The sequence below is a fragment of the Saimiri boliviensis genome, chromosome 5 (genome assembly GCF_048565385.1).
Source record: "Saimiri boliviensis isolate mSaiBol1 chromosome 5, mSaiBol1.pri, whole genome shotgun sequence".
Classification (NCBI taxonomy): domain Eukaryota; kingdom Metazoa; phylum Chordata; class Mammalia; order Primates; family Cebidae; genus Saimiri; species Saimiri boliviensis.
In genome coordinates this window covers 51,364,550-51,380,501 of record NC_133453.1, presented here as the reverse complement: position 1 = coordinate 51,380,501, position 15,952 = coordinate 51,364,550, and the positions used below count along the sequence as shown (strand labels likewise).

The 15,952-nt window shown below is 36.2% G+C and overlaps 1 protein-coding gene across 1 annotated transcript in view; it reads right to left on the bottom strand.

Moving 5' to 3' along the window:
• COL5A2 (collagen type V alpha 2 chain) overlaps window positions 1-15,144 on the bottom strand; it is a 149,153-nt gene extending 134,009 nt beyond the window's left edge. The window contains exon 1 of the mRNA XM_003940835.4: window positions 15,040-15,144. Coding sequence (XP_003940884.3) covers window positions 15,040-15,136 — 97 coding nt within the window. The 5' untranslated portion in view covers window positions 15,137-15,144. The remainder of the gene's footprint in view (window positions 1-15,039) is intronic.
• Window positions 15,145-15,952: the final 808 nt, after the last annotated feature.

Sequence of the window (15,952 nt, the reverse complement as noted above, 5' to 3'; positions counted from 1 at the left end):
TTCAACAATTCATTCATGAAAGTAACAGCCTGTTTAGTTGAGGCCCTCATATCTTTAACTGCATGTTTCTCTCTACACAAGTAGAGTCTTAAAATACCAGAATGTAGACAGGCCTGAGGGATGATAGGAACTTTTTCTAAACATTTGGCTCAGATGCCTGTGGATATTTGTCACCAGTTTAAACTTTCAGCTCCACGTCACCTTCTGACCCAGGGAAAAGGGATACCATACTACAAACAGACCTTAGCGTTTAACTTTGAATCTGAGACAAGCTTCCTGATGTGAGATGAATAAAGAAAAAGTAACAATAATAGTGATCAAGGTTACTACCAGGAAGCTACACTTTTGCTTGTGGGGAGACTACAGTCCAGTTACAGCAGAAAAATCACATTTTGGTTTTCTATCTGCTCTGTTTTTCATGAAGTCAAAGCCCCTATTCTTCTTCTTATTATTTTTTCCTATTTAATTCCTATTCTGGGGCTTTGGGAGATGTTCTACATAGTTATATAAGAAGTCTATTTTATTTTGCTAAATAAAAGATTTAAATAAGATTTTGAAAAAATACAACTTTGCCTTCTTTTATTTCTATGAAGAGTCTTATATATCTTTGGATTATTATTACTATTGTTTACTTCAAATAAGAATTTTATTTTGCATTTAGCTGACTGTTCATTACAGTAAAAGTATACTAATAACACCTTTATATAATATATGCTTATATAATAGGGTTTTACAGCTGACTAAGAATTTCCACAGATATTCTGAACTCTTTCTTTTGAACCAGTAAGGTAGAAAAATGTTAAGTATTACCCCTGTTTTGCAAATAAGAAAATTAAGAACCCAACACATTATGTTTATAAAGAATTTATAAGGAAAGAGTCAGAGCTTTATTGCAGTCCTCTGACACAGGGCCAGTTGCTATCTGGACTCTATCCACGTTGAGTTAGCAGAAGTTGGGCAAGCTCAAACAGCTGCTTTCTCTTCATTGACTGCTCAGGCAAGGTGCATGCCATCCCTCACAAAAACACTGCCCCAGGGCTCAAATAAGTCTGTCTTGACATCAGTAAAATGTCATTAAAGTAAACAGATGTTTTACATATTGAGCATATTTCCACTTTTCTCAAACAACTCTACCTGAGCCAATGTACAAGCAATTGCCAGAACCTTTATAATAGAAAAAAAAAAATAAATTCAATTAGCATATGTACCACTAAATGTGCAAAATGCATTTTAATACCAAAAAATAATTTTGGGAGTTTCTGCTGCTTTGCTTTTCCTGAATTGCTTTGTAAATAATCAAGAGCTGAGCACAAACCTGGCCAAAGGGAAAACATGAGACAAATAAAAATAACTATAAATATAAATAGTAAATGAAAATTTACTATTGTCATTTCAAATCTCCCAGTCATACTTTTTCTTCTTCCACTCCCTCCACAGTTTTGCTCCACATGTCTAGGATTCGCTGCTCCCTTATCCTTCCTCCTATCAAACCTAGTAACTGGGAATAATCTGATAAAAATTGTTTTAGGTATTGGAGGAAACAATCTGTAATGAGCCAATCAGGGAATCCATTCTAAAAGTACTAATAACATCCACATATCTTCAGTGCCCATTAAGGCCATACATTTTAATTTAACTCCTCAGTATGCAGATGAGGAGAGGAACCTGAATCTTAAAGAAGATCATGAACTTGCAAGGTTGCAAGGTTAGCAAACGGCAAAGTCTGGACCCAAAGATGAGAATCCAAAGACCCTTCTTTTAACTGTGTGTTGAAAATAAATGGAAAGAAGTGCTAACTGTAAAAAGCTTTATGTGGAAAAATGGTAATAGGAACTCTTGGGAAGCTCTCAAAATAAAAATTAAAAACAAAAACTCACTACTGAGTCAGTGTCCTACTCCTATTGCTTGTAGGTAGGTCTAGTTGACAGAATATGTGTTTTTAGCCAAACAAATATAGTATTGTGACACAGTTTATTTACTTATCTATTTGTTTATGCTAAAATGACTATGTTTAAAAAATAGGGTAAAAAATAGAAGAGTCAAAGAATAGATGTCGAGAGATGTCATCTACTTTTCCAAATTTTTTAAAATTCACTAAATAAATCCCACAATACATCATTTAGGTATGGTCATACTAAATTAGCATGGAGCCTTACATTTTAGTGCATTTCAATGAGGCTATCTGAGCCACCTGTCCATCAGTATCACTTGTATACTCTCAGAGTGCCCTTCTTCCCAGGCTCTTACTGCCTTCCATACCCTCTCTTCTGTCTTCCACAACCTGCAGACTCCATAGAGGCATAAGGTTCTACCCAGGTGTGATGTGAAACTTGCTTTTAAAGAGAAAAAAGATTGAATTTTTAAAAAATATCACTTAAGACAGGAAGGGAACATTGAAGGCAAAGAAGTACCCATTCTGAAATCATTCCAGTGAAACTGTCATCTTGGAAAGTTTCTCCCTGAAATTCAGCTGGCCATGTTAGGTCACTTTGAGCATATATCATGGGGCAATTTTAGGCCTCTATCCTAAAGAAACTTAAAAGACCTCTTCAGAAACAGTAGGAATACAGTGAACAGATTTGCATTTCGATTATAACCAGGCAACTTTCAGTTTCTAATAGAAAGTACTTGAAGTGATTTTAACATTTTGATTGTCAACCTTCTGTGGGGAAGTAGGGTGTCTATGACACCCAAATTTTATTCTCCTATAGTGTGAGCCACAGAGTCCATCTGGGATACTGTGATTTTATCCAGAGCCACTATGATTCTCATGGCCAGAAAATATTGAGGAAAAGCATCTTAAAAGGCAAATTACCACATAACAAGCTTGCATTACAAAGGTGTAATATCATTAAATCTGTGTCCTAGGATGGTAACTATAGAGCATCTGGACTATATTAGTTCCCTATGGGCTAGAAAGAAAAAAGAATGCCAAACAGGTAAATTTTGATAAAAGGTCAGGCTGGAAGGAAAAGTCTTAAATTTGAAAGAAAATCTGGGAAAGAGGCATCCAGAGAGCTTAGCAAAACACTGGAAAGACAAAGATGGCCTCCAAATCCTGAAAAATGCCTTTCTTCAAACAGAAAGGTGAAGGAAAGCATATTTCCCTTAAAAACTAAAAACAAGCCACCTATTCAAAATGAGTTTCTTAGAACTGGGCCTGCTTTTACTCCTAGGACTTTAGCAAATGTTGCACCCAAGGAAAGTGAAGAGGTACAAGGTAGCTCAGGTGACAGGGACACACAGCTAGTTTACAAGATGTATGTATATTCTGAATATACTAAAACTTACCAATTCTATTTTATATTGTCATCCTCCCTATTCCCAAACACAAACACTCACAGAGAAACTTGGAGTCTATTCACTGATTTACCTCTATAGAACTAATTCTATTTCCATTTGTTCTCATTGTTTACGTAAAGGAATACACTCGCTCACTCCATTTTTTAAAACAAACAAACAAAAATGATTCTAAGTACTATACAATGAAATATTTCTGGGCCAATGAGAACTCCACTGGCTTACAAACCTATGAGTTGTTTCTAAGCAAAATTCAGTTCAGTTATACTATGCCTAAGAGAGAACAACAAAAGTCACCAATAAAAAACTTGCCTAATCTTATCAACAGATATCAAAACTTAAGGAAAAGTAGGGAAGGAATAAAGAAAGAAGTGATTTTTCTTTTTACAAACACCTAGCAGGGCATGGCACTGTAGCACCTTAAAGGTTTGAACACCAGCTCCCTGGCAGAATTTGCAGTTGCTCTTTATTGATCAGCTGCAAGTCTCCTTTTTCCCAGCACAAACTTTTTTTTTTTTTTATTCTTGCATCAGAATCTCTCACTTGCCACGGAATTGTCAGTGCCCTCTGTCCTCTCAAAGCAAATATAACCCTTTCAGCTGAAACCTCAGAAGTTTTATGTTTGTAGCCCAAGGTCAGAAAACTAGGAACTTTGTAGTTCATCCTTCCATGGTAGTCAGTTAACCTCACCGTCCACCATTCCACTCCACAAAAAATTCTAGCTAAAAATTCATCACAATGTGAGAAACACATTGTGTTTCTGAATTAAACTGTAACTTTAAATTTATTTAATACAAAAACCTGAGAATGAAAGAATGAGGGGGAAAAAAGGCTTTAAAATACTTCCAAACTAACATAAATGAATCTGGTAAGGTTCTTCTGTTTCAAGAGCAAATAAACCTATTACTGCTATGAAAGCTAAATGAAAATATTAAGTCTCTGCGAATAAATTGTATTTGCTATGGGAACCATCCATATTTTCAGAATTGCATAATAAAAGAAATCTAAAGCTGATGACTAGAGAACAACCATTGAATATCAAAAATTTAATTACAGAACTTCATAGCTACAAATTATCTGATAAAATTGCACCTGCATCTCTCCTTCCAAGTTAAACCCCTGATTTTTTTGTTATGAATTTGAAAAACTACAAGGAAAAAAAAAAGTACAGCAAAGTAAGGAAAGTGTGAGCATGAAAAATGTGCCAATATCCCACATCAGTTTCTGCTTTCTGCAGTCAATTTCATAAAAGTCTCCTGGGAGTGAAAGGAGTGAGGGAAATTAACAGCTTTTGGAAAGGGGAGAGACTTGCTACAGAGTCTGGGAAAAGATGGTCACCCCTACTACTGTATCCAAATAGTCCTGGAGCTGCCTTGTAAATCCCTGAGCAGTGAAGCAATGCCTCTCATTCCAAATGCAACCCAGAGCAATGCAGAGTGGAAAACAGGTTTTCAGCCTTTAATAGAGACTTTATGACTATCATAGTTTCACAAAATAAACTCTGAAACAGACAGGGCTGGTAGACAGGCATGAGGTGGCACGGGGGCATGGAGTGGATCGTGCTTGGCTTGCTCACAACTGAGAACCAGCACGAAGATTTAAATGCATGTGGGGCTGTGAAGCAGGAGAGAGGCAGTGATGCTTCAAATCACAGGGCCATTAGAAACTCTCCAATTGGAAGCACCTTTTGTTTTTCCTTTCTTTTGTTTTCTGTAGTAGTAAATCTACAAAACCAGAAAATACAATACAGTCTTTTTATTTGAAGAGTAAGAATTTAAAATGGGGTTTAAAAGCTTATTAACATATAGATAAAATCATTGATATATTATCAAAATGATCATAGTAGAAAAATATATAAAAATTACATTTTAAAGGTTTTATGCTAGGTTTAATCTCTGAGAGCAAAAGTTGTTTCTTTGTGTGTAACATCTAACATCTTGATTCCCCTAATCACCCAATAAGCATTTATTATCTCTATTATTATTAAGTTTTATATATTTAATAATAATAAGATGGAGTTTCACTCTTGTTGCCCAGGCTGGAGTGCAACGGTGCAACCGCCACCTCCCAGGTTCAAGCGATTCTCCTGCCTCATCCTCCCAAGTAGCCAGGAGCTTGGATTAGAGGCATGCGCCACCATGCCTGGCTAATTTTGTATTTTTAGTAGAGAATGGTTTTCACCATGTTGGTCAGGCTGTTCTCAAACTCCTGACCTCAGGTGATCCACCCGCCTCGGCCTCCCAAAGTGCTGGGATTACAGGCATGAGCCACTGTGCTTGGCTTGTTATTATTAAATAGTAATCTAATAATAATATAATAATAATGATCTACCATTTAATGAGTTCCTGTTATTAGTTGGGAGTTATGCTCTCATGTAGGTGTTTATAAACATGTTTATAAACACCTACATGAGAGCATATATATGTATGTATATATATGATAGTATTCATCATAATTATTTGAAGTATCATTCCAATGATGATAGATGACACTGTGACACAGAGAAATCAGGAAAAATTCCCAAGAATATGAAAATACAACTTGCAAAACCTAAATTTGAATTCAGATCACTCATATTTGAGTGAATGAATGGTGAGAAAGATTGTTCTAGATTTTCACAAACAGAATTCAATTGGCATATATGCATGGGTGGATCTAAAACATAAAATGAATTCATGCCATAGTCCCTGTCTCCCAGGAAATTTATTCTTGGTTTACACCAACACATTTGCAACACAAGGACAATCCCTTGAAAGGAAAGGGGATATTTATTGCAGGTAAGAATCTCCTCGTTACTTAGAGGACATAAGATTTGAAATAGAACTTGGAGGAAAATGTCAACAGGCAGAGGGAAGATAAAAAGAGAAGCATGGAAGTACTTAAATCACAAAAGTTAGATGTGGGAAGAGTAAAAAGTTAGATCTGAACTGAGAAAGGATGCTGCATCGTATGTAGCAATCAGTGTTAAGGACAATAATAAAAATCATGGTAGCTGTTTAGATAGAATGGAGAATATTAGCAGTCTTGCAAGGCAGCTGGATAGTCTTGGCATTCTTCGGTTAAAAAAAAGTCACACAGAAGTAAGGCCAATATAATGTGTTAAGTGTGATGCAATAATCAATGGCAGCTCAGAATAAACTGTTAAACTGGAAAGTGACATTATAAAAATAGGACTTAGAAAGACTAATCTGGTAGGAGTATTAAAATGGATTCATGGGAAGAAAGTATTCTCAGTATGGTGTGGTTCCTGCATGGCAAAGGTGTACTGACTATTGAGAGATGGCCAAAGAGGAGCACTTAGCTCAACTAATGAGAGAATGTCAGTTCTGAATGGAATCTGGACAGTAGAGAATAAAAGGGATAGAGAGAGAGTGAGAGAGAGAGAGAGAGAGAGAGTTTGTGTGTGTCTGTATGTGTTGGGGGTGGGAGGCTCAAGCAATGCCTTATTTCGGGTCTGAGAATGACAGCTGATGTGACTAAAACTCATAAATGGGCAAGATCAGTAGAGTCTTAGATGTCACACTAAGAAGTTTGAACCCTATTCTTTCTATAAGTTATGGGAGCCAATGAAAGTTGTTAAGGAAGGTAAAGACATAATTAGATATTCATTTTATAACACATTAGTAACAGAGGCACCAATATATGTGTGGTTGGAAAGCAGACACACGGGAGGCAAGGAGAAGAATTAGATGCTATCGCAGTAACCCAGGGATAGATGATGAGAGCCTAAACCGAGACATTTGTAGTAGAGATGGAGAAGAGGTATACTTGAGAAATATTTAGCAGGTAAAATGGTAGATATTAGTGAATGACTGGAATCGTGCTGACTGAATGACTGGGTAGCATCATGTTGCCATTAACCGGCATAAGGACTACATAAGAAAAATGACCAAGTCTTGAAGAGAAGCCAATAAATTGGGTTTTGGATACACTGAACTTGCAGTGGTTCTAGGCTGCCCCAGGGATGGTTGAAAATATACATTTATCTGAAATTCATGTGAAAGATCAGCGTTGAAGAGATTTTTATAATTATCAGCATTTAGTTATTAAACAAAATCCTTATTTCTAGATGGCCTAGGAAGAGAATATCTAGAGAGAACCAATGAACTAAATCCTATAAGAAGAGAAAAATGCTAAAAGAAAGGAGAAGAAGCCCTTGAATGAAGCTGAGAGGGAAAGGTCAGGGAGGTAGAGGGAGAACCTTCAGAGATAGCACTTTACGAAAGCTGGAGTGATCAATGGTCTCCAACAAAGGGGAAAGGTCTGATAAGATAAAATGAAAAGGGCTCCCTGGAACACCACACATTTTAATCCTCACCATGCCAGAGCAGCTTAAGTGGGATGGAGAGGCCAAGTGAGGGCATAGAAGGCAGAGACAGAAAACTGCACACAGCTCCTTTTAAAGCAGCTGGGCTAAGAATAAAGACTGGGTGGGAGCTCTCCCACACAGGCTGTGGGAGAGCTGAACTTGTCTACAGGCTAAAAAGAAAGAGCAGATAGAAAGGAAGTGGCTGAAGTTATACAAAGGAGAGCACGACTGATGGAATAAGTTCCCCAAAGAGATGGAGAACAAATAAAACACAAAAGAACAAATCCAGAAGGTGCTTCAAAACAATTCAAAGATTTGGTGAAAGCAAAAAATACACCACTAGGGTTTATATCTGTGGTCACTGAAATAGATTGTAATGTCACTTTCAGCATCTCATTTAAGTACTCTAAAATTACTTTTAGGAAAATTTCTTAAATGATCCTCCTAAGAATCTCATCAGATCACAAAGGTTTATGCTATTTCCTCAAAATTTCAGATGACACAAATTCCCAGTGAGGGTAAAGAACCCTCGGCAGGTAGCAAAACTGCTAAACAGAACAAGGACCAGAACGCAGATGTTCTCTCACACGATGGCTGGACCACACCTTATTATACTTGTTATACTACATAGACTACAAGAAGGCTATGATGCTTGTGTTGAAAGCAGCGTTTCCACCAAGAGTATAGTTTGCTGTCATCTTAAACCTGAATTCGCAATTCTGATTGGACACCCCAAAAAGAAAAGGGGAAACAAAGGATCCGAAACTGAGACTGTCTTTCTTCCTTCTTAGTCCTAAACTTTAAAAAAAAAAAAAAAAAAAGCCTGTCAACATTTTTGACTTTGAATATAACACCAGGAAGCTATAGTAGCAAAGTTTGATTAATTCATTAATATTAATTTAGTTAACATTTCTATCTTCTTCCTTTTTTTTTTTTTTTTTTTGAGACAGAGTCTCACTTTGTTGCCCAGGCTGGAGTACAGTGGCATGATCTCAGCTCACTGCAGCCTCCACCTCCCAGGTTCAAGCAATTCTCCTGCCTCAGCTTCCCGAATAGGTGGGATTACAGGCGCCCACCACAATGAGCAGATTTTTTTTTTTTTTTTTTTTTTTTGTATTTTCAGTAGAGATGAAGTTTCGCCATGATGGCCAGCTGGTATCAAACTCCTGACCTTAGGTAATCTGCCCACTTCAGCCTCCCAAAGTGCTGAGATTACAGGCGGAGCTACCATACCTGGCCTCTACTGTCTCTGTAGAAGGCAAAATTTAGATAGGAAAAATCTTGCTTTATTGTAATTTCCCTTATACATTTGTTTCTTAGTGAATATTTTAGTGTAAGATGAAATCACCTTGATTTATTTAAAGGGTTTAGTTTTTAAAATACTGATAAAATAAAAACCTTAAGGTTGCCAATATGGTCACACCTTTAAGGCAAAATTTTCCATAGGATAGATTTCCCATGCCAATGCCAAGAGTAAACAGTCTTTTAAATATTGAATATGACAGTCTTATATAAAATTTAGATAAATACATCTGAAATTTATATTGAAATACATTTAAAAGGAAAACTAAATGATCAGTGTCTTCCTAATAATTTTATTGATTCCAAAAGCCTATTCAAGCTGTGACTTTTAGTTATAAGAAAAGTTCAAAGACTTCAATTAATATTTATCAGTAAGTTGATAATGTCTCGTATTACATTTTTAGTGAAAATTCTAGCTTTGTGGAAATAAATAAAAAAAATATTAAATCAAGGAATATCTTTATATAACTTTAAGATTTGTCTTATATAAACTTGTGCAACTTCCCCAAATTTATACAGTAGATCAATTAATAATTAATACTTCCAGTCTTTTTCCCTTTCCCTTACGATATCTCTTATGTATAAATCTAAGCTTCACAATGTTGCCATCTCAGAGAAGAAAATCAGATGAAAAATCAGCTGATCATTGTTCATACATTTTAAGAATGCCAGGTGTAAGGCCAGGTGATGATATGTGAATCATTCTTCAACCCGGAGAAAACTGTATGATTTTTTAAAATTACATGCTGTGGCCATAGATTAACATGATTCCAATCTTCTAATTTCCAGCTTCTTAAAACAAAGCTTCCTCTTTCTGCTTTTGCCTCACATCCTGCATTAAGTACTTGTCTAGAATGATGAACACAATAAATTTCAGACCTGTAGTGACAGTGCTGAAAGTGTGCAGAGCAGAAAGAGAGAGGAAACGATGACAATGAAAAACATACATTCACCTGGAAACACATTTGAATAGCATGTGTCTTTTGCATAGTAGAATGTTTAGTTTAACCCACCGTGAGGGGGATTGGGCCTTAAGTTATTTTTCCAGAAGTAATGGTGAATTTGCAATGCTTTATCTACAAACTGTAATTAAGTAGCCTTATACGTAAAATGAATAACTAAAATAGCAAGTTATTACCAAAGTCTTAATGTGTAGCCTTGGAACACATAAGCCAACGGTTTCACATTAAGATTCAGAGTGTCAGTCAAAGATTTAATACAGTGGTTCACCAACGTAAATCAGAGTCACCTGGAGAGCTCTAAAAAACATACGGATGCCCAGACTCCATCCAAACCTCCTAGATATTTGGAAAGTAGGAGGGGGTGGGGGGAGCTAGAGGGCTAAAATCTATATTAATCAGAAGATCTTAGGTGATTTTTTTATACCATTTTTATTAACACTGATCTGTGGCTTGCTTACTAACTACCGCACAGAGTCATGGTCCAAGTATACATTGTGTTAGTCAATATTAAGAATTTACTAAATCTATGAATCTACCAATGTACATATGTGGAAAGAGATATACTCTTCAAACTAAAGCTTCAGTTTAGTTTGAATAAAAGTTATAGGTGTCAAAATTTATCTAAAGACAATTAGATTAGGAAGCAAAGAAAATGCAGCCTAATATTTAAGTGCCATTCAGTCTTGGCTTCACAGTCTACTCAGAAATGAACCATAATCAAGGTGGATCTAGTCACACAACTATATTTTGTTCATTGAAACCGTAAGATCTAGGCCACTAAAAGCAGCTGACCTTTTTGCTCACTGAGGTCGGGACCATAGGACTCTAATAGTGGTGCTTCCTTATATCTTTCATAGTAGAACTTAATTCAGTAGCATATATTGCCAGTGCCACTCAGGTAAAGGCTACATTTCCCAGCCCCTTTTGAAGCTTTGGATGACCATATGACTAAATTCTGGCCAACTGTAAGTTTAAATGTTTTGAAGACTTTGAAGTCTTCATAAAAGGGAGCAGGGTGGGGAATGGCTCACGGTCTTAGTTTCCCATCCTCTATCCACATGCTTAGAAAGTATTGCAATAGCTGGAGCTTCAGCAGCCATTTAGGACCATAAAAATAAAAAACCATACCATAGAGATACAGGAGCCAGGAGAGGTAGAAAAACTTCAGTCCCCAATGACTTTGTGGAGTCAATATGCCAGCCTTTCGCTACCTGCTTATAAGCATTTCTTTATATTTAAAAAAGAAAATCTTTTCTTCCTTTTTTTTTTTTTTTTTTTTTTTTTTTTTTTTTTTGTGATACAGAGTCTTGCTCTGTCACCCAGGCGGGAGTGCAGTGGCATGATCTTAGCTCATTGCAACCCCTGCCTCCCAGATTCAAGCGATTCTTGTGCCTCAGTCTCCTGAGTAGCTGGAACTATAGGCATGCAATACCATGCCAACTTAATTTTTGTATCTGGGGTAGAGACAGAGTTTCACCATGTTGTCCATGCTCATCACAAACTCCTGACTTCAGGTGATCCGCTCACCTCGGCCTCCCACAGTGCCAGAATTATAGGCATGAGCCACTGTGCCCAGCCAAGAAAACACTTTTTTTTGTTTAAACTACCGCATTCTGCTACATGTACCCGCTATAAAAAATTTGCATGTCCTACATGATTCATAGTATTTATTTCAACAGTAATGAGTTTAAAACAATTTATGAGTGAACATATATCTTATGCTATGTATTCATGTTCTGTACTTCCTTTAAAATGATGTCATCCAAGTACTGCTGAGTGTTAACCATCTGCTTCCTCATATTTGTATTGTAACAATGTGATAAATGGCAGACATATCATAAAAATGCAAGAGACCATGACATATAAGACTGTGAGCCCCTCATCTCCCAGTATGCAAAAGTTAGCTTGGGTCCAGGATATCAGTGTAGGATTGCAACATGATGGCTGTAAATTCACGGTCCATGAGCCAAATATATACTCAGGTATATTTTATTTGGCATATGCAATACCCTCTGAAAATGTTACTTTTGACTGTCTTAAAGTGGGCATGCACTTTCAGTTCTCCACCGGCCCCATCATCCCCTGTTGATGTACAAACACTGGCTTGCTTCCCTTATTTATGTTATCTGCCTGGCCTCTGAAAGCATGGAAGTGAAGTTTATAGTATTTGGAAACAAAATGTTACATTTCTGCACCTTTCTTTCTACATTGCTTATCCCATGATGAACACAATGATTCATTATAAAGATTATTTTCTAAAATTAAGTATACAGCTTCTAATTACAAGAATGTACATAGCTCACTAGATGCTAGCCATTAACTTAGGAATATAAAATATACTGTAAATGCTCTAGCATTTTCCATAACACAAATGTGGAATCTTTCAAAGACTACCACCCCACCATGCACACACACTCTCACCACACACACACACACACACACACACACACACACACACACATTCTTTAAAAGCTAATTTTGTCATTTTAACTCCCTAATTTTGATACTTTAGTTTTGTCACTTTAGTTTTAACTAAACTCAGCCCAACTCCTAAACTTTCTCCTTTCAGTTTCTTATGAATTTAAAAATTCAAATCAGTTCTTAAAACTTAGTGAGAATGGAACTGATTTGGGCTTAAAATGCCTAAAACTTTATTTATTTACTTTTATCTTCTCATTCATATATATTTCTATCAGGCAGGCAGACTCTAATTATATTTTAGATTTCTAGTGAATAACTACAGTCAAGTAAAAGGAAATATACCCTGAAGTCATAAAAGGAAAGAACAAATAAAAAAACTTATTAATATGCACTTACATGCAAAAATAGATCTCCACATGTCCAAGGAGACATATTTGTACAAAATGTAAATATCACATTATGTGATTGTTACAGCCAAAATTTGAAAAAAGTGTACTTGCTTTTCACGTGTGCCTTAAATATTTCTTTCATTTAAAGCATATGTTTAAGCTTACTCTTCCCCAAACTCAAAATCAAATGGAGTTTCTAAATTCTGACACTTCTATTAAGCTTGTGACATATCTAAACAGGAAAAAGAAAGTATTGCCAAGTATCCATATAATATCAACTTAAACCAAGACATTCATGGTAAGTAAGTACAACACAAGTTAAGCAGCTCTGAATATACTATATTGTGGAATTATTTTCTTTACTTTCTTGAATTAGGGCCATAACGACTTTATTTTGCTGTTGAATTTTTATCACTTATATTCTCTTAAGTTGAGAAATAAAATACTGGAATTTTTTACAATACATATGCAAGCAATTACACATTCTGTAAAATCTGATGTTTGGAATTCCATTTTCTGTGCTGTTTGGTTATACTGCGGGATGTGGGCACTGGGGTTGGATTGGAATTGGGGACTTTTTTGCACCAAGCATCACATTCCTTACATTTATGTCAATCACTATTAAGAAAAATTAAATTCTGTTCATTTTTCAGAAACACCTACAGACTAATTACAACTATTTGGGAATGTCTTTTATAATATGGCCTATTTCATATACCTCGTGAAACATTCCTTTCATTTATTAACATATTCAATTATTTCCATACTTTATTAAAGTAATTTATTTATTTTAACATAAATTAACAAAGAAAGTGGTATTAAAAGTTTAAAATTAAAGTTGGTTGCTTCGGTGGGGAGGGGAGTAACTTGTTCTTTTTAGAGTCAAATTTTCAATTTCTTTCGTGATTTTTCTGTTTTTTCTCCTGTTTTCTGACTTCTACTTTGTATTCAATTATTTTTGCCACCTTTCCAAACAACACATGCTTTTCATGCCATTATAAAGAAACTCAAAACTTTTTACCTTTTATAAATTACCTCATATTTTAAAAACATAAAATGTAACATAAAAAGTTCCAGTTCCAAGTCTTAGAAAGTGCCCCCTCTATGGGACTCCTGACAGATTGTTGGATATTCATCTCCAGATTTGTATTTTTACTTTTTAAACTTTTCAGAACTTCTGATCTCTAGATTAATTTTATAAACATTTTAGAAGCAAAAACACAGAAGCAGATACTTGTCCTAAAAAGACATGCATAGTTTATACACATGCATGTACAAAAGTAATAGAAAAGGTAAGTGAATGTCCTAAGTTTTAAAAGCTTGAGTTTGATGTTAAACAGTTGAGTTGATGAAAATCTATAATGGCTTATTCTAAAAGACTACATGTCTATATTTGAAAGTGCAACCCTCAAGAGTACAGACTTAATAGAAGAATCAATTTAAATATTTTCTTATATTCAAGAAATAGCTATGCATTTTTGCTTAACCATACCATATAACCCAACTGTAACATATGCAAATTGCGCAGGAAAAAACACTTAGTCACCAGGCAAGATTTATCTTTTTTTTAAAAAAAGCTCATATCTAGAGGGTACTGTCCATGCAAATATTCCATGCCAAATAAGACATATATACATAAGGCATGCTGATTTCCTGCCTTCCGCCATCCAACCGGGAACCACCACTGTCCTGTTAATCAAGCCAGTAGGGTGGGAAAATACCACTGTTTAAGAAATCTGGCTTCTATCAGCCTCTGTCATGGAGAAACAAATGAGACTGCCTCCCAGTAAGCAAAAGTGATCACATTTTCACAAATGAAAATGGTAAAGAAGTGTAAATTGTTAAAGAGGAAAGAATGAGGAGCCAAAGACAAAGAAAAATCAAAGCTATCAGAGTTTCTGCAGAGGTTTTTCTAAACAAAGAATTTTATGAAGCAGCTGAAGTTCAGTACAAAAAGACTCCACCCTACCCAGCTTCTGCCGCGACTTTTCCTTGCTCTGAAAACTCCAGCCCACAGAAGAGAGCTCCTCTAACTAAAATGCCTTTAATGCTCCGTTTTAAGCATTCACTCGTTTCTTCTTTTAAACTTCCCACTCTCACACTCAGGCAAAAGGACTTATTGTAGGCTTTTCCAGAAAAATTTAGTAGTGTACTCTCTCCAACGGCAAATCTAGAAGCTCCGGGTTTACAAACATCCCAATTGTCTTTCAAGTCGTTTTCCAGGTGCAAATCCGTCAGCCCCCTTCTCAAACTTCAAACCAGAACCGCCTCTTCACGCTCTTCCTGAGGCTTAACATTCCACCTATTTCCCAAACCGTGCAATAAACACTACAAGCAAAGCAAATGGCAAACTCACCATCCTCGCCTTCTTCCTGGGCTTTTATTGAGACAAATTGCCCTAATAAAACAGTAAGAATGAGGAGAGGTCTTGCTTCCGCCCAGTTTGCCATCATGTCTAAATATTAGACATGTGGGTTCTCCTGAGAGTGAAAAGTAGATTCTGAGGTTATTGTAGCACCATGAAGTCAGCTGTGGGCTCTTCTTTCAGCACCAGCCCCAGGGCAGCCTTTGCAAACCCCGTTTTTCAGCACCAGCTCCAGCACAGTCTGCGAAAACTTTTTTCAAGCGATGCAGCTTTAAATAGGAAGAATGCTGCCTCCACTTCTTTTCCTGCCCCTTTTCAGCTTGTTCAGGCTCATAACCATCCAGTGTCTGCCAAGCAACGGTCTGATTGATGGTAAACAACCAAATCAGAACACGCGTCTCTGTGCCTGAACTTTCCCTATTTCATTTAACTTTTAAGCATAGATGGGGCTTAATAACAGAAACAAACATTTGTTTCTCCTTTCTTTTATTTTTAAGAAAGTCTGTTAAAACAAAAGGGTCCTATTTTCCCCTCCCTAACCTTTCTCCCAGACACACACCCTTTAACTTTTCCCCTATAAGCTGAAAAAGACATTCCAGAGGAAATCCAGCCTTTTAACCTAGTGGTGGTGGTGGTTTTTTTTTTTTTTTTTTAATATGTAGATATTTCAAGACTCTCTTCTCCACCTTAAATCCTTAAAGAATCACATTTTAACCCTTTCTTTTAACTGACTAGGGAGTATTCCTTCTCCCCTTCTCAGATTCTATTTCTTTTCCCATACTCTGAAGGGAATTATTAGAATGTTGCCCAGGTAAAGTCCAGGTGAGAAAACCATTTTGGAAAAATGAATTTGTGATACATTGTAATTTGAATTAAGAAGGCAGGTCCTTTCCTAACGTCTCCA